General features: G+C 45.7%; 1 protein-coding gene across 1 annotated transcript in view; it reads left to right on the top strand.

Annotated features, from left to right (window-relative positions):
• The window catches only part of LOC139551760 (transmembrane protein 132C-like), a 214,039-nt gene extending 210,320 nt beyond the window's left edge, over nucleotides 1-3,719 (top strand). The window contains exon 9 of the mRNA XM_071363075.1: nucleotides 45-3,719. Coding sequence (XP_071219176.1) covers nucleotides 45-1,100 — 1,056 coding nt within the window. The 3' untranslated portion in view covers nucleotides 1,101-3,719. The remainder of the gene's footprint in view (nucleotides 1-44) is intronic.
• Nucleotides 3,720-22,483: the final 18,764 nt, after the last annotated feature.

Here is a 22,483-nt window from a genome sequence, read left to right as displayed (position 1 = left end):
GTGTGTATTCATGTGTGTGTGTGTGTGTGTGTGTGTGTCCTCAGGAGTCCCTCATCAGTGCCTGGCTCCAGTTCAGCGACGGCTCCATGACCCCTCTGGACCACTACGACCCCGCCCACTTTGTGCTCACAGCAACCTCATTGGACGAGCAGGTGGTGTCGGTACGGCGCAGCGCGGAGTGGAAGTGGCCGGTCATTGTGGCAAACGGCGAAGGGCAGGGGTTACTGGTGCGTGTGGAGATGACATCATCAGAGATCTGCCAGAAGACAAAGCGACGCACCATTTTGGCAGCCGGGGTGGGAAATGTCTGCGTTAGGTTTGGCCGCTCTGAGGAGCCATACAGCCACCCTGGAGGCAAAACACGACCAGACCCGCCCTACTACGGAGGCTCCATCTCTGACATTGAGGCTGGGATCATGAACCGGGGGGCCACGACAGTCAAGACCCCTATCCCGGTGAGGCCCAATGGGGACAGGCTGTCGGCCGACGGAAGAGTCCCTGGGGGGTTCTCTGAGTTCCCTGCCCAGGAGGAGCTGCCGCGGGGCCGCAGCACGGACGAGGATCTGTTGTCATCACGCCGCAGCCTCACTGACCTGGAGATCGGTATGTACGCACTGCTGGGGGTCTTCTGCCTGGCCATCCTGGTCTTCCTCATCAACTGCATCTCCTACGCCCTCAAGTACCGCCATAAAGAGCTGCCCTTGGAGGCCCCCGAGGCCATGCCCCATGCCCACGACTGGGTGTGGCTTGGCCAGGAGGAGGGCCTGTGTCTGCAGCAGCAGCAGGACGAGCTGGGCAGCACCCTGGAAGAGGGCAGCCAGTTGCTGAACGGCGGTGTTCTGAAGGGCAGTGCCCAGGGAGGCTGCCCGGGAGGCAGGAACGAGTCACTCAACTCACCCACCACCAAGAGGAAGAGGGTCAAATTTACCACCTTCGCCAACATCAAGCCCAGTAACGGATGCCCAGTTCTAAGCCCGCTGGCACTCGGACAGACCACCGACATTAAGTGGGTATGTCCGGACATCGAGCTGGGGGACTCGCAAGAGCTCCGGAATTACATGGAGAGGTTGAACGAGAATGCTACAAAAAACATTGTATAGAGGGCTTGATTTTTTGTGGACAAATGAGTAACTCTAGCTCACCCGAATGCCTTCAGAGTAAGAAGGGAGTAAGGGGTGCTTTTTACTGAAACTGGTTGGCACTGTATCTCGCCATGACAACAAGACGGAACATTCCAGCAAGTGTTGTTTCCATGGTAACTGTTGTAATAGTTGATGATCATAAATGAGGTGGGGGGTGGGAATTGCCATGACACCACATTGGATGTGGGAATTTGTGAACTTGAATGTCACTTTAATTAGTTTAGATGTCTGTTCCCTTGACTTTAATTAAAGAAAAGCTTACATTGCATTCAGAAAGTATTCAGACCCTCTCACTTTTTCCACATTTTTTACGTTACATCCTTATTTTTAAAATGGATTAAATAATATTTTTCCTCATCAATCTACACACAATATCCCATAATGACAAAGCAAAAATAGGTTTTTAGACATTTTTGCACATGTATTACAAATAAAAAACAGAAATACCTTATTTACATAAGCATTCAGACCCTTTGCTATCATACTCGAAATTGAGCTCAGGTACATCCTGTTTCCATTGATCATTATTGAGATGTTTCTACAACTTGAATGGTGTCCACCTGTGGTAAATTAAATTAATTGGACATGATTTGGAAAAGCACACACTTGTCTATATAAGGTCCCACAGTTGACAATGCATGTCAGAGAAAGAAAAAAACAATGAGGTCGAAGGAATTGTCCTTAGAGCTCCGAGACAGGATTGTGTCGTGGCACAGATCTGGGGAAGGGTACCAAAAAAATGTCTGCAACATTGAAGGTCCCCAAGAACACAGTGGCTTCAATCATTCTTAAATGGAAGAAGTTTGGAACCACCAAGACTCTTCCTAGAGCTGGCTGCCCGGCCAAACTGAGCAATCGGGGAGAAGGGCCTTGGTCGGGGAAGTGACCAATAACCCGATGGTCACTCTGACAGAGCTATAGAGTTCCTCTGTGGAGATGGGAGAACCTTCCAGAAGGACAACCATCTCTGCAGCACTCCAGCAATCAGGCCTTGAGAGGATCTGCAGAGAAAAATGGGAGAAACTCCCGAAATACAGGTGTGCCAAGCTTGTAGTGTCATACCCAAGAAGACTCAAGGCTGTAATTGCTGCCAAACCTGTTTTTGCTTTGTCATTATGGGGTATTGTGGGTAGATTGATGAGGGAAAAAACTATTTAATAAATTTTGAAATAAGGCTGTAACGTAACAAAATGTTGAAAAAGTGAAGGGGTCTGAATACTTTCCGAATGCACTGTGTTTCATTTTGTTATTATGCGCGGCTCTCTTTGTTAACTTTTTAAATCATGATTTCCTTATACTATTGTACATGATGTGGCTGCTTTTTTTCTAGTCATGCCCTGAAACTACTTAAAATCTGTAAAATAGTCATAAAAAATGTACATTTGTTTTGCGTCTACATGAAGCTCTCGGATTTTCTGATGTTAAGCAATTATAGATTCTATGAGAATAGTGTTCAAAGCTATCAAAGTTGTAAATAAGTCGAGCAGAAATACTGGTTTGGAGTACGTGAGACAACATTTTGTAAAGTATTCTGTATTTTTGTACATATTTCTTTAGTCTGTCCTTCTTTTTGAGTTACATTTTTTTCTCCAGAGACCAACATGCATGTTAGTGAAAACAAAGCCCAAGCCTGGCTTAGTTCCTGTTGATCCATCAGAATTAAATGTGTACATACTGCACAGTCTTCCCTATGAGACACATGCATCTCACACACCTCCCTGTCAAAGACATGACATTCGTTTTATAGCTGAGCTCCAGGTATAATTTTTTTAAATCTATTTTTTTTCCTTTTTCCTATTTTTTTTTTTCTCCTTTACTTTTTTACTTGTATTTTCTTTCGTTATCTGTTTGTTAATAGAAAGCAACACCAACGTCTCCTCAATGTTTGTCACATTATTTTGTTATTTTGTTGATTCACTCAACTGATTTGAATATCTAGTTTAAACCTGTAGCCTACATGCAGGTTTTCACACTCCTTATGTCATTAGTTTAATTCTGAACCTTCATGACATGTAATTGTTGTTGAGCATAACTTCTGATATCTTGTTCTAATCCCCATTTTGGATCTATTTATTTCTCTTTCAGAAAGACCATAATAACTGCAGATTATTACACTAACACTGAGCCATAAACCCTAAACACACAGTATAGTTCAGGTGTATTATCATAACTAATGGTTGGAGTAGATATGTATAGTATCCCAGTGGAGAAAATTGGTTGAAATGACATCATTACAACCACAAACTGGTTGAAATAACATTGTTATGACATAATTTAAACAATTTGAATAGTAGTATAGGGATAGTAGTATACAGATACACTAAACTTCACTTCAATGACATGAGCTGCTGAGTTCCAGATGGAATAGTAATCGGCTACATGGCACAACTCCTGACCCCCCCATCCCAATCCCCTCCCTATCCCTATTCCCCTTCATATCCCCATCCCCTCCCTATCCCTATTCCCCTCCATATCCCCATCCCCTCCTTTCCCATCAGTCAGATCCATAGCTGTCCATCCCTTACTGTTTTCAGAATGGCCTCTGGATTGATTAAAACTAAAGGTGATACCTCTCTCTCCTGTTTCTGTGTGATTCATTTGTCTAGACGTTAAATTCATCCCTCTGTCTATCTGGCCAGATTGAGGTACCCATCCGACCATTCACGTTTGTGCAAACAGACAGCCGCTCTATCAAATACCAGGATGGGCCTCCTGTCAGTGCATCTGCCAGACAGTAAGCTGGCAAAATAAGTAATTCTGATGCCTGCCTTCCCAAAGTACTACTTTCAAACTTGGCTGAATCATTAAAGTTGTTTTACAACACTACAATTATGACATATATTACCATCTTTTTAACTTTTTCCTCAAGACATGTTATAGCCTGAGTTTTTTCTGGTCAGGTCATGTGATCAGGAAAAGCTCCTGGCCCTAATGATGAGTATCACAACTATTTCCATAATGTACTTTTATGCTTCTCATATTGTATGTTATGATTCCACTACAACAGAAGAGCTCCATCTCCAGCTCTAGTATATTAAAAAGCCTTTTTTACCGCTCCTAGACAATTAGTATATCTCCCCTAGAACACTGGCCTGGCTCCCTTTTGTGAAAGGGCAAGCTAATTAATGATTACTGGGACGAGTTTTACTACATGTTAATGTGCCATTTTCTATGCAGCCCTTCAAGCTAAATGATTGTACCTATTTAACAACCCAGATGTCAACGATGTTCTAATGAAGCACTAGCCCCTTGCAGCACCTGTGAAGAAGAGGGAGGGGGAAGCAATGAGTCCCCATCCAACTCACTGGACTTTGTGTATTCTGTGTGGGTTTGAGGCAACAGACTGCACCGATACAATAAGCTAGAGGATATTCTACTAAAATGTTTGGGTTTCATTTGAAGAGCAGTAAAGTGTTTCTGGAACATAGTGTTTCTTAGTGAAATGAAAAAGAAGAGTAAAAGATGAATGGGGATGAATGAGTTTGTAGACCATTTTGAAATCCTGGGTGAGTAAGTGGCAGAGAGCACATGTTTGTGAAGTGAGTATGAGTAAGGCCTACCTTGCTGTTGTTAGTTAAGTTCTCTTTCTGCAACTCACCGCTCTTTCTCTATTGATCCTGGCCTCTATGTTTAATGAAAACACCAAAACAGATTAAACTCGCCCCACTTTCCCACCCTATACTTGCTTTGCATGTGTGTGTGTGATACATCATGATAAGTGGTTATTTCACAAATGTTTCGTCCCCCCTTTTGATTCTGATTATATTGCATTCCTATCAGTGGCAGGATTGATGTTGGATCCTACAGGCATTATGTGAAAGCTATCGAAGTTGGCAGGCCCTTTCAGGATTTCCATTGTCTGCTGGTGTGTGTTTGAGAGAGAGTGTGGATGAGAATGCATGTACAAACGTGTGTGTACAAATGGGTATTTCTTTGTGTATGTGTGTGTTTGTATGACAGTTGATTTATGAGTTAGACGAGTGCAATTAATGCAGCTGTGACTGCGCTATTGTTCTCTCCTCCCTCAACATTGCATCTCTACCCAGGGTCAACATGGCATAGCTAAGCAGACAGTCACTGAAGTGTCCTATAAGAGACTGCATTATCCTAGCCCTGTGTACAATGCACCACAATGAAGCAGCCCTCTGAGGAAGTCCCTGCAGTGTCAAGGGAGATCTAGAAACCATGTAGAGTTCATGAAGGAAAATGATTAATCGCAGCATTTTTAGATGCTTGTGGTTCACTTCTATTCCCTGTGGTGCCGGCCTTATTGAGATCCTAATTGAGGTATTGCCGCTAACACCCCCCTCTCCCTCCGAGGGACCCCTCTGTGGAAGAAGTTGGTCTGTTTTATTTTCTGTTTCTCATTTTATCTAAGATGGTATTTCTGTATTTAGGTCTACGTTGTCAGTGTCTGGAGGGTGGTAAATATGGGTGTTCAAATCAAACTTCATTTTTCACATGCGCCGAATACATCAAGTGTAGACCTTATAGTGAAATGCTTACTTACAAGCCCTTAACCAACAGTGCAGTTCAAGAAGAGTTAAGAAAATATTTACCAAATAATCTAAAGTAAAAAAATTATAAAAAGTAACACAATAAAATAACAATAACGAGGCTATATACAGGGGTTACCGGTACCGAGTCAGTGTGTGGGGTCACAGGCTAGTTGAGGTCATTTGTACATGTAGGTGGGGGTGAAGTGACAATGCATAGATAATTAACAGCGTAGCAGCAGTGTACAAAACAAATGGAGGAGGGGGTCAATGTAAATAGTCCAGTGGCCATTTGATTAATTGTTCAGCAGTCTTATGGCTTGGGGTAGAAGCTGTTAATCATACGAACAGTATTTCTTTTTTTGGCATGGCTTCAGTGAGATTCAAACCTATGATCTTTTGTTCTCTAGCAATGGAATCAGTCCACTGCACCACCAGGTTTGAACTAGCAGGCCACGTCTTTAATTCATACAAAGCTGTTCATTTTTGTCTATTAAAACAGACTATGGGAAACAACAAGTAAATACCATAGGAAACAAGCACATTAAGATACGGTGTGGCCAATTAGTGGGCACAGCCAACACACCTGAACACACTTAACAAGATATTTTTATTTTTTATTTTTATTTCACCTTTATTTAACCAGGTAGGCTAGTTGAGAACAAGTTCTCATTTGCAACTGCGACCTGGCCATGTAACGCTCGTCCTCCTCCTCGTCTGAGGATGAGCAAGGATCGGACCAATATGCAGCGTGGTATGTATCCATAGTATATTTATTTGTGAAAGACGAACACGAAAAAACACTTGATAGACGACAAAACAATAAACGACGTTAACAGACCTGAACTTGAGAACATATAACAAGAACGCACAAACAGGAAAGAACGCACGAACAGGAAGGAAAACACGAACGAACGAAACAGTCCCGTGTGGCACAAACACTGACACAGGAACAATCACCCACCAACAAACAGTGAGAACAGCCTACCTTAATATGGTTCTCAATCAGAGGAAACGTAAAACACCTGCCCCTAATTGAGAACCATATCAGGCTAATACATTGAACCCAACATAGAAACACATAACATAGAATGCCCACCCCAACTCACGCCCTGACCATACTAAACAAAGACAAAATAAAGGAAATAAGGTCAGGAACGTGACAGGCCAAGATAAAGCATAGCAATTCGACACATACAACACAAGGTTACACATGGAATAAACAAAACATACAGTCAATAATACAGTAGAAAACAAAAAGTCTATATACAGTGAGTGCAAATGAGGTAGGATAAGGGAGTTAAGGCATCGGTATATAGCCCACCCAATTTACCTACCTCACCCCCCATACTGCTTTTATTTATTTACTTCTCTGCTCTTTTGTACACCAGTATCTCTACTTGCACATGATCATCTGATGATTTATCACTCCAGTGTTAATCTGCTAAATTGTAATTATTCGATTTATTGCCTACCTCCTCATGCCTTTTGCACACATTGTATATAGATTCTCTTTTTTTTCTACCATGTTATTGACTTGTTTATTGTTTACTCCATGTGTAACTTTGTGTTGTTGTCTGTTCACACTGCTATGCTTTATCTTGGCCAGGTCGCAGTTTCATATGAGAACTTGTTCTCAACTAGCCTACCTGGTTAAATAGAGGTGAAAAAATAAAATAAAATAAAATAAAAAAAAATAGGCCATGGTGGTGAAGTAATTACAATATAGCAATTAAACACTGGAATGGTAGATGTGCAGAAGATGAATGTGCAAGTAGAGATACTGGGGTGCAAAGGAGCAAGATAAATAAATAAATACAGTATGGGGATGAGGTAGGTAGATAGATGGGCTGTTTACAGATGGGCTATGTACAGGTGCAGTGATCTGTGAGCTGCTCTGACAGCTGGTGCTTAAAGCTAGTGAGGGAGATATGAGTCTCCAGCTTCAGAGATTTTTGCAGTTCGTTCCAGTCATTGGCAGCAGAGAACTGGAAGGAAAGACGACCAAAGGAGGAATTGGCTTTGGGGGTGACCAGTGAGATATACCTGCTGGAGCGCATGTTACGGGTGGGTGCTGCTATGGTGACCAGTGAGCAGAGATAAGGCGGGCTTTACCTAGCAGAGACTTGTAGATAACCTGTAGCCAGTGGGTTTGGCGACGAGTATGAAGCGAGGGCCAACCAACGAGAGCGTACAGGTCGCAATGGTGGGTAGTGTATGGGGCTTTGGTGACAAAACTAATGGCACTGTGATAGACTGCATCCAGTTTGTTGAGTAGAGTGTTGGAGGCTATTTTATAGATGACATCACCGAAGTCGAGGATCGGTAGGATGGTCAGTTTTACGAGGGTATGTTTGGCAGCATGAGTGAAGGATGCTTTGTTGCGAAATAGGAAGCCGATTCTAAAATTAATTTTGGATTGGAGATGCTTAACTTCTCTAGGGTATGTGGGACGGTAGCGTCCCACCTCGTCAACAGCCAGTGAAACTGCAGGGCGCCAAATTCAAAACAACAGAAATCCCATAATTTAAGTTCCTCAAACATACAAGTATTTTACACCATTTTAAAGCTACACTTGTTGTAAATCCAGCCAAAGTGTCCGATTTCAAAAAGTTTTTACGACGAAAGCACACCAAACGATTATGTTAGGTATGAGCCAAGTCACAGAAAAAGACAGCCATTTTTCCAGCCAAAGAGAGCAGTAACAAAAAGTAGAATGTATTTTTTGTTCGGTAAAGTTCATATTTATATCCAAAAATCTGAGTTTAGGCAAGATGCTACTGTATCACTTGGCAAAAAGCCTCAGAAAATGCAGAGCGCCATATTCAAATTAACTACTATGAAAATTACTATAAAATCAAACTTTCATTAATTCACACATGAAAGATACCAAATTAAAGCTACACTGGTTGTGAATCCAGCCAACATGTCAGAATTCAAATAGGCTTTTCGACGAAAGCATACGATGCTATTATCTGAGTATAGCAACATTGTAAACAAAGAGAGATACGCATATTTCAACCCTGCAGGCGCGACACAAAACGCAGAAATAAAAATATAATTCATGCCTTACCTTTGACAAGCTTCTGTTGTTGGCACTCCAATATGTCCCATAAACATCACAAATGGTCCTTTTGTTCGATTAATTCCGTCGATATATATCCAAAATGTCCATTTATTTGGAGCGTTTGATCCAGAAAAACACAGGTTCCAACTTGCTCAAACGTGACGACAAAATATCTCAAAGGTTACCTGTAAACTTTGCCAAAAAATTTCAAACTACTTTTCTAATACAACTTTAGGTATTTTTTAACGTTAATAATCGATAAAATTGAAGACGGGATGATCTGTGTTCAATACAGGATTAAAACCAAATATAGCATGCCTTTTGGTCATGCGCTTCAATCAAACAGGACACCTAGAGTGACTCGACTTCAAGATGGCCGTATGTCTTTATTACACAACGAAATAACCTCAACCAATTTCTCAGGACTGTTGACATCCAGTGGAAGCCGTAGGAACTGAAAGCAATTCGCTTAGAAATCTGGTTTCCCAATGGAAAATCATTGAAAAGAGAGTGACCTCAAACAAACAAAAAATCTGAATGGTTTGTCCTCGGGGTATCGCCTGCTAAATAAGTTCTGTTATACTCACTTCAGAGTGTTTTCTATCCAAATCTACTAATAATATGCATATCTTATCTTCTGGAGATGAGTAGCTGGTAGTTGAATTTGGGTATGCTTTTCATCCAAACGTGAAAATGCTGCCCCCTACCCTAGAGAAGTTAATGTGAGTCTGGAAGGAGAGTTTACAATTTAACCAGACACCTAGGTATTTGTTGTTGTCCACGTATTCTAAGTCAGAGACGTCCAGAGTAGTGATGCTGGACGGGCAGCAATCGGTTGAATAGCATGCATTTAGTTTTACTTGCAGTTTTACTTGCATTTAAGAGCAGTTGGAGGCCACGGAAGGAGAGTTGTATGGCATTGAAGCTTGTCTGGAGGTTAGTTAACACAGTGTCCAAAGAGGGGCCAGAAGTATACAGAATGGTGTCGTCTGCGTAGAGGTGTATCAGAGAATCACCAGCAGCAAGAGCAACATCATTGATGTATACAGAGAAGAGAGTCGGCCCAAGGATTGAACCCTGTGGCACCCCCATAGAGACTGTCAGATGTCCGGACAACAGGCCCTCCGATTTGACACCCTGAACTCTATCAGAGAGTAGTTGGTAAACAGGCCCTCCGATCCGAAACAGGCCCTCCCTCCGAAACAGGCCCTCCGATCTGAGACAGTGCCAACAGGCCCTCCGATTTGACACCCTGAACTCTATCAGAGAGTAGTTGGTAAACCAGGTGAGGTAAGACTTCCGGGTTGGAGCGAGTAGTCGCATTCCGCATTCCGCTTCGCTCCACAGGTAGTATTACCATTTCATTTTCATTTTCATTACAGTACAACGGTTTGATTTGTTTGATCTTAGCTAGCTACATAGCCGTCTTTGTATCAAAGATAATTGTGTAGTTATTGAGGTTCGCTAGCCAGCTATTTTCGTCCTAACGTAACGTAACGTAGTCAACACTGCTAGCTAGCCAGCTAGCCACCGAATAGCAGCACTGTAGAAACGATTACATTACAACGGAACGACTTGATTAGTGTAGTGTTAGCTAGCTACATAGTTGTCTTTGCTATCTTTGTATCTAAGATAATTGTGTAGTTTTGAGTAATTATCGGTTAGCTAGCCAGCTATTTTCGTCCGCCGCGCTGCCGTTCTCCTACCTAGTCAACACTGCTAGCTAACACTGCTAGCTAGCCAACTTCTACCGAATAGCAGCACTGTAGAAACTTACATTACAACGGAACGACTTGATTAGCGTAGTGTTAGCTAGCTACATAGTTGTCTTTGCTGTCCTTGTATCCAAGATAATTGTGTAGTTTAGAGAAATTTAGAGAAATTGTCGAGGTTACCTAGCCAGTTAGAGGTTACCTAGCCAGCTACACTTTCAAACAAAGTCAACAACGCAGCCACTGCTAGCCAGCCTACTTCACCAGCCAGCAGTACTATATCATTTTAGTCAATAAGATTTTTTTTTGCAACGTAAGCTTAACTTTCTGAACATTCGAGACGTGTAGTCCACTTGTCATTCTAATCTCCTTTGCATTAGCGTAGCCTCTTCTGTAGCCTGTCAACTATGTGTCTGTCTATCCCTCTTCTCTCCTCTCTGCACAGACCATACAAACGCTTCACACCGCGTGGCTGCCGCTACTCTAACCTGGTGGTCCCAGCGCGTACGACCCACGTGGAGTTCCAGGTCTCCGGCAGCCTCTGGAACTGCCGATCTGCGGCCAACAAGGCAGAGTTCATCTCAGCCTATGCGTCCCTCCAGTCCCTCGACTTCTTGGCACTGACGGAAACATGGATTACCACTGATAACACTGCTACTCCTACTGCTCTCTCCTCGTCTGCCCACGTGTTCTCGCACACCCCGAGAGCTTCTGGTCGTCCCAACCTTCGCTCTCTCTCCCCCGCTACTCTCTCCTCTTCCATCCTATCATCTCTTCCCTCTGCTCAAACCTTCTCCAACCTATCTCCTGATTCTGCCTCCTCAACCCTCCTCTCCTCCCTTTCTGCATCCTTTGACTCTCTATGTCCCCTATCCTCCAGGCCGGCTCGGTCCTCCCCTCCTGCTCCGTGGCTCGACGACTCACTGCGAGCTCACAGAACAGGGCTCCGGGCAGCCGAGCGGAAATGGAGGAAAACTCGCCTCCCTGCGGACCTGGCATCCTTTCACTCCCTCCTCTCTACATTCTCCTCTTCTGTCTCTGCTGCTAAAGCCACTTTCTACCACTCTAAATTCCAAGCATCTGCCTCTAACCCTAGGAAGCTCTTTGCCACCTTCTCCTCCCTCCTGAATCCTCCTCCCCCTCCTCCCCCCTCCTCCCTCTCTGCAGATGACTTCGTCAACCATTTTGAAAAGAAGGTCGACGACATCCGATCCTCGTTTGCTAAGTCAAACGACACCACTGGTTCTGCTCACACTGCCCTACCCTGTGCTTTGACCTCTTTCTCCCCTCTCTCTCCAGATGAAATCTCGCGTCTTGTGACGGCCGGCCGCCCAACAACCTGCCCGCTTGACCCTATCCCCTCCTCTCTTCTCCAGACCATTTCCGGAGACCTTCTCCCTTACCTCACCTCGCTCATCAACTCATCCTTGACCGCTGGCTACGTCCCTTCCGTCTTCAAGAGAGCGAGAGTTGCACCCCTTCTGAAAAAACATACACTCGATCCCTCCGATGTCAACAACTACAGACCAGTATCCCTTCTTTCTTTTCTCTCCAAAACTCTTGAACGTGCCGTCCTTGGCCAGCTCTCCTGCTATCTCTCTCAGAATGACCTTCTTGATCCAAATCAGTCAGGTTTCAAGACTAGTCATTCAACTGAGACTGCTCTTCTCTGTGTCACGGAGGCGCTCCGCACTGCTAAAGCTAACTCTCTCTCCTCTGCTCTCATCCTTCTAGACCTATCGGCTGCCTTTGATACTGTGAACCATCAGATCCTCCTCTCCACCCTCTCCGAGCTGGGCATCTCCGGCGCGGCCCACGCTTGGATTGCGTCCTACCTGACAGGTCGCTCCTACCAGGTGGCGTGGCGAGAATCTGTCTCCGCACCACGTGCTCTCACCACTGGTGTCCCCCAGGGCTCTGTTCTAGGCCCTCTCCTATTCTCGCTATACACCAAGTCACTTGGCTCTGTCATATCCTCACATGGTCTCTCCTATCATTGCTATGCAGACGACACACAATTAATCTTCTCCTTTCCCCCCTCTGATAACCAGGTGGCGAATCGCATCTCTGCATGTCTGGCAGACATATCAGTGTGGATGACGGATCACCACCTCAAGCTGAACCTCGGCAAGACGGAGCTGCTCTTCCTCCCGGGGAAGGACTGCCCGTTCCATGATCTCGCCATCACGGTTGACAACTCCATTGTGTCCTCCTCCCAGAGTGCTAAGAACCTTGGCGTGATCCTGGACAACACCCTGTCGTTCTCAACTAACATCAAGGCGGTGACCCGTTCCTGTAGGTTCATGCTCTACAACATTCGCAGAGTACGACCCTGCCTCACACAGGAAGCGGCGCAGGTCCTAATCCAGGCACTTGTCATCTCCCGTCTGGATTACTGCAACTCGCTGTTGGCTGGGCTCCCTGCCTGTGCTATTAAACCCCTACAACTCATCCAGAACGCCGCAGCCCGTCTGGTGTTCAACCTTCCCAAGTTCTCTCACGTCACCCCGCTCCTCCGCTCTCTCCACCTGCTTCCAGTTGAAGCTCGCATCCGCTACAAGACCATGGTGCTTGCCTACGGAGCTGTGAGGGGAACGGCACCTCCGTACCTTCAGGCTCTGATCAGGCCCTACACCCAAACAAGGGCACTGCGTTCATCCACCTCTGGCCTGCTCGCCTCCCTACCTCTGAGGAAGTACAGTTCCCGCTCAGCCCAGTCAAAACTGTTCGCTGCTCTGGCACCCCAATGGTGGAACAAACTCCCTCACGACGCCAGGTCAGCGGAGTCAATCACCACCTTCCGGAGACACCTGAAACCCCACCTCTTTAAGGAATACCTAGGATAGGATAAAGTAATCCTTCTAACCCCCCCTCCCCCTTAAAAGAGTTAGATGCACTATTGTAAAGTGGTTGTTCCACTGGATATCATAAGGTGAATGCACCAATTTGTAAGTCGCTCTGGATAAGAGCGTCTGCTAAATGACTTAAATGTAAATGTAAATGTAATCATTTGAGAAACCAAGGCTGTCGAGTCTGCCAATATGAATGTGGTGATTGACAGAGTCGAAAGGCTTGGCCAGGTCGATGAATACGGCTGCACGGTATTGTCTCTTATCGATGACGGTTATGATATCGTTTAGGACCTTGAGCGTGGCTGAGGTGCACCCATGACCAGCTCTGAAACCAGATTGCATAGCGGAGAAGGTACGGTGGGATTCGAAATGGTCGGTAATCTGTTTGAGGATAGAGAGAGTTTTGTTGATGCTGAGAACAGAATGTATGTTTTTAAGAAATATTCTTAGAATGTTCATTGAATGTTACTAATGGACATGACTTTAAATAGAACCACGCAGAAAACTTCATACTGAATACTGAAATTCCCACAGACAAATGTTGTTTCTTAACATTCTCGAACCGTGAGGAAACCAGTAGGAAATGTTATGGTGAAGTACTGAAATTCCCACCTAAGAAACATATGGTTCTCAGAACATTATGGGCTAGCTGGGTATCTTGGACCATTCCCAGAACTATGTGGGAAGGTTGAATGCAAAATAATCATAGGACAACCACACTCTCACCAAGCTCTAAGAAACATGGTTATCAGAACGTTATGTGCTAACAGTACTGTAGGATCATAATACAAAGTCTAGCTCAGATCTCGGACATGGTAGAGACATCTTCTCATGCAGTCTGACCTAACAGGTGTGTGAGGAAATGTGCTGTGTTCTTCTCTCTCTCCCTCTGTGCCGTTGTTTGTTGACTACTGAGACAGTGCCAAAAGTACTGTCAATGCTTGTTATTGGAACAGCATCTCTCTTTGGCTGGTTCTGTAGAATGCCTTGGCAGGCGTGATAAGTGTCTCTGAACAGATTATTTCATTGCTATACCATGAGAAACACCAACACTCAGGTGTACAGTATTGTGTACACACTTTGGGGGTGGTATAAAATCACAGCAACTGATACAAAATAATCATGCTGTTTTACAGTTCCAATAAATAATATAGACATGTCCTTCTGATGAAATGTTGGTGTTCCTGTTTGCTGGTACCTCAGTGCTCTACGGATCATCTGTATGTCAGATGATACTGTGTCCTTTTCATCATTCAAAGCCAGTATGTTGGAGAGATACATTAGAGACATACATATACTGTAGAACATAACATATGGATGTGAGAAGGGATTCAGAGGTTACTTCTGTGCTGTACACAGACAATAACACATATGGACAAATCAGACAGTGATCACATGGATAAGGCAGTCTTTCAAACAGTTGTGCTGTGTGGGAGGCGTGGGATTTGTAAAGGTAATTGCATAATTGAAGAAAAAGTTGAGATTAAAGAAAAGCAAAGTGAGCGGTGTGTATCTACAGTGGCGTGACATGATTTTTGTTACACTGATAAGTGATGCACAACGTTGTGTGTATGTGTGCGTGCATGTGTGTGTGAGAGAGAGAAAGAGGGTGAGAGAGAGAATAGGATCTCTCAGGGTGTCGGACAGCTTTTTCTATGTAAGAAGAACAGGACCTTGAGAAGCTTTCATCTCTTATTCTAAGAGGTGACAGGACTCAGTCTCTCTACCCTGGTGAGTGAGAGACAGAGAGAGAGAGAGAGAGAGAGAGAGAGAGAGAGAGAGAGAGAGAGAGAGAGAGAGAGAGAGAGAGAGAGAGAGAGAGAGGAGGATGAGAGAGAGAAGGAGGATGAGAGAGAGAAAGGGAATGAGGATAAGAGAGAGAGAGAGGGAAGGAGAATGAGAGAGAGAGAGAGGGAAGGAGGATGGGAGAGAGAGAGAGAGGGTAGGAGGATGAGAGAGAGGGGAGAAGGATGAGAGACAGAGAGGGGGAAGGAGGATGAGAGAGAGAGGGAAGGGAGAGAGAGAGAGAGAGAGAGAGAGAGAGAGGGAGAGAGGGAAGGAGGATGAGAGAGAGAGAGGGAAAGAGGATGAGCGAGAGAGAGGAGGAGGAAGATGAGAGAGAGAGAGAGAGAGAGAGAGGCTCAGTATTAAGAGTAATGCACTTTCAGTTCAGGACCGTGGACAGTGCATTGATCGTGTACTACTCTGTAGGTACATAAAAAGGTTCGAAAAAGTAGTACTATCAAGAAAAAACTTCTAACAAACCAAAACCTGCAGAAGAAACACAGTGGAACCTGGAAAAACCATCCAACAAAAAAACTGAGTGAGTAATGTTCAGTCTGAACCTACTTCTGAAGCCAAAAAGTAAAAGATAATCTCTAGGTAATTTTGTTGAATAAAGCTTAATAAATAAGGCTACTAAGCTACCAAGCTGCTAGGACAGAACAGACCTGCCTGCAACTTTAATTAGCACTGAAGTGTGAAGTGAGAGGTGTGAATATTCTTGAGCCTAACAAAGGCAGGAGAGTTTCACAATCACCCGTTTTTTTTTTTTTAAAGCTCCTCAAGGACAATAGAGACACTATTTCCTGATTGCTACAAAGCGGGGAACGTAAGTAACTTAATTTTCCACACAGACCATCCCCTGGCATGGCACAGTGCTATAACAGCACACTACCCCTATATGAAGGCAGATGGTGTTAGCCCAGGGTGGAAACTCAGAATACCAGACATTGAGGAAATGGAAACAACCTCTGTCAACGTGTACAGGTCTGGGACAGTAATGGTACAGGGCATCCTCATGCAGTTCCAGCAGGACTTGTACATGATCAAAGAGAGAGTACAGCAGGAAAAGCTCTCTCTCTGTGACGACTCCCCATCCTGAGTCAGTCTGATCACACCTCTTCAAACTGTCCTGCAGACGAGGATAGTAACCACAACAAGCACTGAATACACCCAGGTCCCACAACTGCACTGCTCATCCATCATTGAGAGGGATACATTTACAGAGCTGGAGAGAGACATGGAGCTCAGAGAACTAGTCCACATAAGCCAGACAGAACAAACCCACAAAACAGATCAGCACAACAACACCCGGATGGCAGAAGGTGGAAATGGACGGCTGTCTGACAGAGCTGGCTGCTCTACGGACTGAGGTGAGAGAACTTAAAGAGGCACACATGGCACTGAAAGAGGAGGTGACAAAGCTAAGGTGTGACAGAGAGCAGGACAGTCCCCCAGCGAAGCCAGAAGAACAGCCAACCTCATACCCGGACCAACACCTCAACACCACAATTGAAGAGAACTCAGGACCCACCAACCCAACAGACCCCACCCCCTTCTAACAGCCACCCTGTCAGCTTCCCTGACAGCGCTCTTGACAACCCCCACACATCCACTGAGAACACAAAAGCCAGAGATTGTGCTCCTCATTGACTCAAATTGCAAATACATTCAAGAGGATAAACTTTTTCCCAACCACAAAGTGGCTAAACTCTGGTGCCCGAACACTAGGCATGCCCTAGGGTCCCCCAGCCACATCATAATCACACGGGCACAAATTACCTCAGGGCCCAGCAAGAAAGGGTGGCCACAGCACTCAGCCCATCACTCCACCCTGGACTTGAACAGCCTTTACAAACAGGTCCACCTCTACAAGGCAGCAATCCCAACTTTTGCCAGGACCCTGAAGGACGTTACCTTCAACCGTAGCCCCAGCACCTCACACAGGAGCAACAGAGCAACGGACACCCCGCACAGACCAGAGAGACACCCTCCCAGATCTGAAAAAGCCCCTTCTGAATGACCTGCCCCGAGAGAACCCACGCCGAGAGGCCCTACACCCAGACCACAGCATCATCAGCCACACCCCAACCAGCTAAGACCACCCCAAGCAAACACTGGCCACACCCTATATAGGCCCCCCCATATCAGACATATGCCCCTTCTTCCCACCCCATGCCCCCCGCCCCTGCAGCAAGGACCTTAACATGACAGCAGGACATGCCCAGGCCGTGAACAGAGCAACAGGCCCAAACCCCACATTTTCACCCGCCCAAGCCACATCCTGCGACCTGAGAGGTATGTATCAGATGCTCAACATGCTCTGCTCACACCTACTGTGATGGTCCAGGCCTAAACTACACAAAAACAACACTAGACACTATGGAACACAATGCTTTTACTATCTCATCATGGAATATACAAGGTCTGAGGTCACCTGCCTTTGGCCTAAAGATAAGGAACCCAGACTTCAAAGAAATTGGAAAAACAGACATTGTCATCCTACAAGAAACATGGTATAAAGGAGACTGACCCACTGAGCTGGTAGTCCCATCCACCAAACTACCAGGTATGAAAGAGGTAAGAGGCTAATTTGGTATAGAGCAGACCTAAGCCACTCTATTAAATTAGTCAAAATAGGAACATCTGGCTAGAAATGAACAAGGAAATGATCTCAACAGAAAAAAATTTCCTCATGTGTGCTACCTACATCCCCCCAGTAGAAGCCCCATACTTTAACGATGACAGCTTCTTCATCCTAGAGGGGGAGATCAACAATTTCCATGCCCAAGGACATGTACTAGTCTGTGGCAACCTAAATGCCAGAACTGGACAAGAACCTGACACCCTCAGCACACAGGGAGACAAACACATACCTGGAGGTGACAGCATTCCCTCCCTCATATGCCCCCCTAGACACAACTACGACAACATAACCAACAAAAATGGTTCACAACACCTGCAGCTCTGTTGCACACTGGGTATGTACATAGTCAATGGTAGACACGCCTATAGCTCATCTCTTGGCAGTAGTAATGTAGACTACTTTATCACTGACCACAACCCAGAGTCTCTTAGAGCGTTCACAATCAGTCCACTGACACCCCTGTCAGATCACAGCGAAATCACAGAGCTATGCTCAACCGTGAAGCACCAAAGGAACTGAATAATATAAAGAAATACTATAGATGAAAGGAGTGTGGAAATCTACAAAAAAAACAATAAGGCAACAACAAATGTATTCTCTTCTATACAATTTCCTGGACAAAATGTGTCACTGTAATAGTGAAGGTGTAAAGAATAGCACGTCAGAAATCAGCTCAATGTAATTTAATAATCTATAGAATCTAACCACTTCTGGAAAAATTGGAAAACTCTAAACAAACAACTACATGAAGAGTTATCTATTCAAAACAGAGATGTTTTAATAAACCATTTCTCCAATCCTTTTGGCTCTACAACAAAGAACAAACAGCAAAAACATATACATATACAAATCTTAGAATCAACTATTAAAGACTACCAGAGCCCAGTGGATTCTCCAATTACATTGAATGAACTACAGGACAAAATACAAACCCTCCAACCCAAAAAGGCCTGTGGGGTTGAAGGTATGCTAAATGAAATGATAAAATACACAGACCACAAATTCTAATTGGCTATACTTAAACTCTTTAACATCATCCTCAGCTCTGGCATATTCCCCAATATTTGGAACCATGGACTGATCACCCCAATCAAGAAAAGTGGAGACAAATTTGACCCCAATAACTACTGTGGGATATGTGTGAACAGCAACCTCGGGAAAATCCTCTGCATTATCATAAACAGCAGACATTTCCTCAGCAAAAACAATGTACTGAGCAAATGTCAAATTGTCTTTTTACCAATTTACTGTACGACAGACCACATATTCACCCTGCACACCCTAAATGACAAAAAATCCAAAACAAAGAAACATTTCATTCCACAGGGCCGCTGGGTGATACAGGGATGCAGCTTAAGCCCCACCCTCTTCAACACATACACTACCGTACAAAAGTTTGGGGTCACTTAGAAATGTCCATGTTTTCCATGAAAACATACATGAAATGAGTTGCAAAATGAATAGGAAATATAGTCAAGATGTTAAGGTTATAAATAATGATTTTTAATTGAAATAATAATTGTGTCCTTCAAACTTAGCTTTCATCAAAGAATCCTCAATTTTCAGCAGTTACAGCCTTGCAAACCTTTGGCATTCTAGTTGTCAATTTGTTGAGGTAATCTGAAGAGATTTCACCTCATGCTTCCTGAAGCACCTCCCACAAATTGGATTGGCTTGATGGGCACTTCTTACGTACCATACGTTCAAGCTGCTCACATAACAGCTAAATAGGGTTGAGATCCAGTGACTGTGCTGGCCACTCCATTATAGACAGAAAACCAGCTAACTGCTTCTTCCCTAAAAAGTTCTTGCATAGTTTGAAGCTGTGCTTTGGGTCATTGTCCTGTTGTAGAAGGAAATTGGCTCCAATTAAGCACTGTCCACAGGGTATGGCATGGCGTTGCAAAATGGAGTGATAGCCTTCCTTCTTCAAGATACCTTTTACCCTGTACAAATATCCCACTTTACAACCACCAAAGCACCCCCAGACCATCACATTGCCTCCACCATGCTTGACAGATGGCATCCTTTCATTTTTTTCTGTGGCTCACGAATGTTATTCTTTGTGATCCGAACACCTCAAACTTAGATTCGTCTGTCCATAACACTTTTTTCCAAACTTCCTGTGTCCAGTGTCTTTGTTCTTTTTCCCATCTTAATATTTTATTTTTATTGGCCAGTCTGAGATATGGCTTTTTCTTTGCAACTCTGCCTAGGAGGTCAGCATCCCGGAGTCGCCTCTTCACTGTTGACGTTGAGACTGGTGTTTTGCGGGTACTATTTAATGAAGCTGCCAGTTGAGGACTTGTGAGGCATCTGTTTCTCAAACTAGACACTCTAATGTACTTGTCCTCTTGGTCAGTTGTGCACCGGGGCCTCACACTTCTCTTTCTATTCTGGTTAGAGGCAGTTTGCCCTGTTCTGTGAAAGGAGTAGTACACATCGTTGTACGAGATCTTCAGTTTCTTGGCAATTTCTCGCATGGAATAGCCTTCATTTCTCAGAACAAGAATAGACTGACGAGTTTCAGAAGAAAGTTATTTGTTTCTGGCAATTTTGAGCCTGTAATCAAACCCACAAATGCTGATGCTCCAGATACTCAACTAGTCTAAAGAAGGCCAGTTTTATTGCTTCTTTAATCAGAACAACAGTTTTCAGCTGTGTTAACATAATTGCAAAAGGGTTTTCTAATGATCAATTAGCCTTTTAAAATGATAAACTTGGATTAGCTAACACAACGTGCCATTGGAACACAGGAGTGATGGTTGCTGATAATGGGCCTATGTTGTCACGTTCCTGACCTGTTTTCTGTTGTTTTGTATGTGTGTGATGGTCAGGGCGTGAGTTTTGGGTGGGCATTCTATGTTGTGTGTTTCTATGTTGGTTTAGGGTTGCCTGGTATGGCTCTTAATTAGAGGCAGGTGTTTTGCGTTCCTCTAATTAAGAGTCATATTTAGGTAGGTTGTTTCACTGTGTTCGTTGTGGGTGGTTGTTACCTGTCTCTGTGTTTGTGTTCTGCACCAGATAGGTCTGTATCGGTTTTGCACGTTTGTTATTTTGTAAGTTGTTTGTAGTGTTCACTTGTTCTTTTAATTAAACATGTTGAGCACTGGCTACGCTGCATTTTGGTCCTCTCCTTCACCCCAGGAAGAAAACCTTTACAGAACCACCCACCAAACCCGGACCAAGCAGCGTGGCAACAAGCAACGGCGGCAGCAGCAGCAGCAGCGGGAACTAGCAAGGCAGAGTGGCTGGAAGCCCGAGAGGCTCCCCCAAAAATTTCTTGGGGGGGGGCACACGGGGAGTATGGCTGGGTCAAGTGGGAGATTTGAGCCAGTTCCCCGTGCTTACCAGAAGGAGCAGTGGGCTAAATTGAGGTACGAGTCGGAGAATGTGGAGGAGTTATTGGACAGATTGGAGGAAAGTGAAAGGATGGGAGATTATGAGACATTTGATGAGTTGTTGGTGATATTGGGGGAGAGCGAAGAGAGAGAGATGTTGGTTTGGCGTAGCATACACGGTACTCGCCCTGAGGTGTGTGATTACCGTGGAGAGCGGGAGTACGGGCAGACACCGTGTTATGCGGTAAAGCGCACGGTGTCCCCAGTACGCGTGCTTAGCCCAGTGCGGGCTATTCCACCTTGCCGCACTGGGAGGGCTAGGTTGGGCATCGAGCCGAGTGCCATGAAGCCGGCCCAACGTATCTGGTCTCCAGTACGTCTCCTCGGGCCGGCGTACATGGCACCAGCCTTACAGGTGGTGTCCCCGGTTCGCCTGCATAGCCCAGTGCGGGCTATTCCACCTCGCCGCACTGGCAGGGCTACGGGGACCATTCAACCTGGTAAGGTTGGGGAGGCTCGGTGCTCAAGAGCACGTGTCCTCCTTCACGGTCCGGTATATCCGGCGCCACCTTCCCACCCCAGCTCAGTACCACCAGTGCCTACACCACGCACCAGGCTTCCAGTGCATCTCCAGATCCCTGTTCCTCCTCCACGCACTCTCCCTATGGTGCGTGTCTCCAGCCCAGTGCCTCCAGTTCCGGCACCACGCACCAAGCCTCCTGTGCGTCTCCAGAGCCCTGTACGTACTGTTCCTTCTCCCCGCACTCGCCCTGAGGTGCGTGCCCTCAGCCCGGTACCTCCAGTTCCGGTACCACGCACCAGGCCTACAGTGCGTCTCAGCCGGCCAGAGTCTGCCGTCTGCCCAGCGGCGCCTGAACTGCCCGTCTGCCCAGCGGCGCCTGAACTGCCCGTCTGCCCAGCGGCGCCTGAACTGCCCGTCTGCCCAGCGGCGCCTGAACTGCCCGTCTGCCCAGCGGCGCCTGAACTGCCCGTCTGCCCTACGCCGTCTGAACTGTCCGTCTGCCATGAGCCTGCAAAGCCGCCCGTCTGCCATGAGCCTGCAAAGCCGCACGTCTGCCATGAGCCGCTAGAGCCGTCCGCCAGACAGGAGCCGCTAGAGCCGTCCGCCAGACCGGATCAGCCAGAGCCTTCCGCCAGACCGGATCAGCCAGAGCCTTCCGCCAGACCGGATCAGCCAGAGCCTTCCGCCAGACCGGATCAGCCAGAGCCTTCCGCCAGACCGGATCAGCCAGAGCCTTCCGCCAGACCGGATCAGCCAGAGCCTTCCGCCAGACCGGATCAGCCAGAGCCTTCCGCCAGACCGGATCAGCCAGAGCCTTCCGCCAGACCGGATCAGCCAGAGCCTTCCGCCAGACCGGACCTGCCAGAGTCCCTCAGCCCGGACCTGCCAGAGTCCCTCAGCCCGGACCTGCCAGAGTCCCTC

This window comes from Salvelinus alpinus, chromosome 24 (genome assembly GCF_045679555.1).
Source record: "Salvelinus alpinus chromosome 24, SLU_Salpinus.1, whole genome shotgun sequence".
NCBI classification, from domain to species: Eukaryota; Metazoa; Chordata; class Actinopteri; order Salmoniformes; family Salmonidae; genus Salvelinus; species Salvelinus alpinus.
Note: the sequence above shows the minus strand (reverse complement) of the source record. Positions and strands in the feature narration are given on the sequence as shown.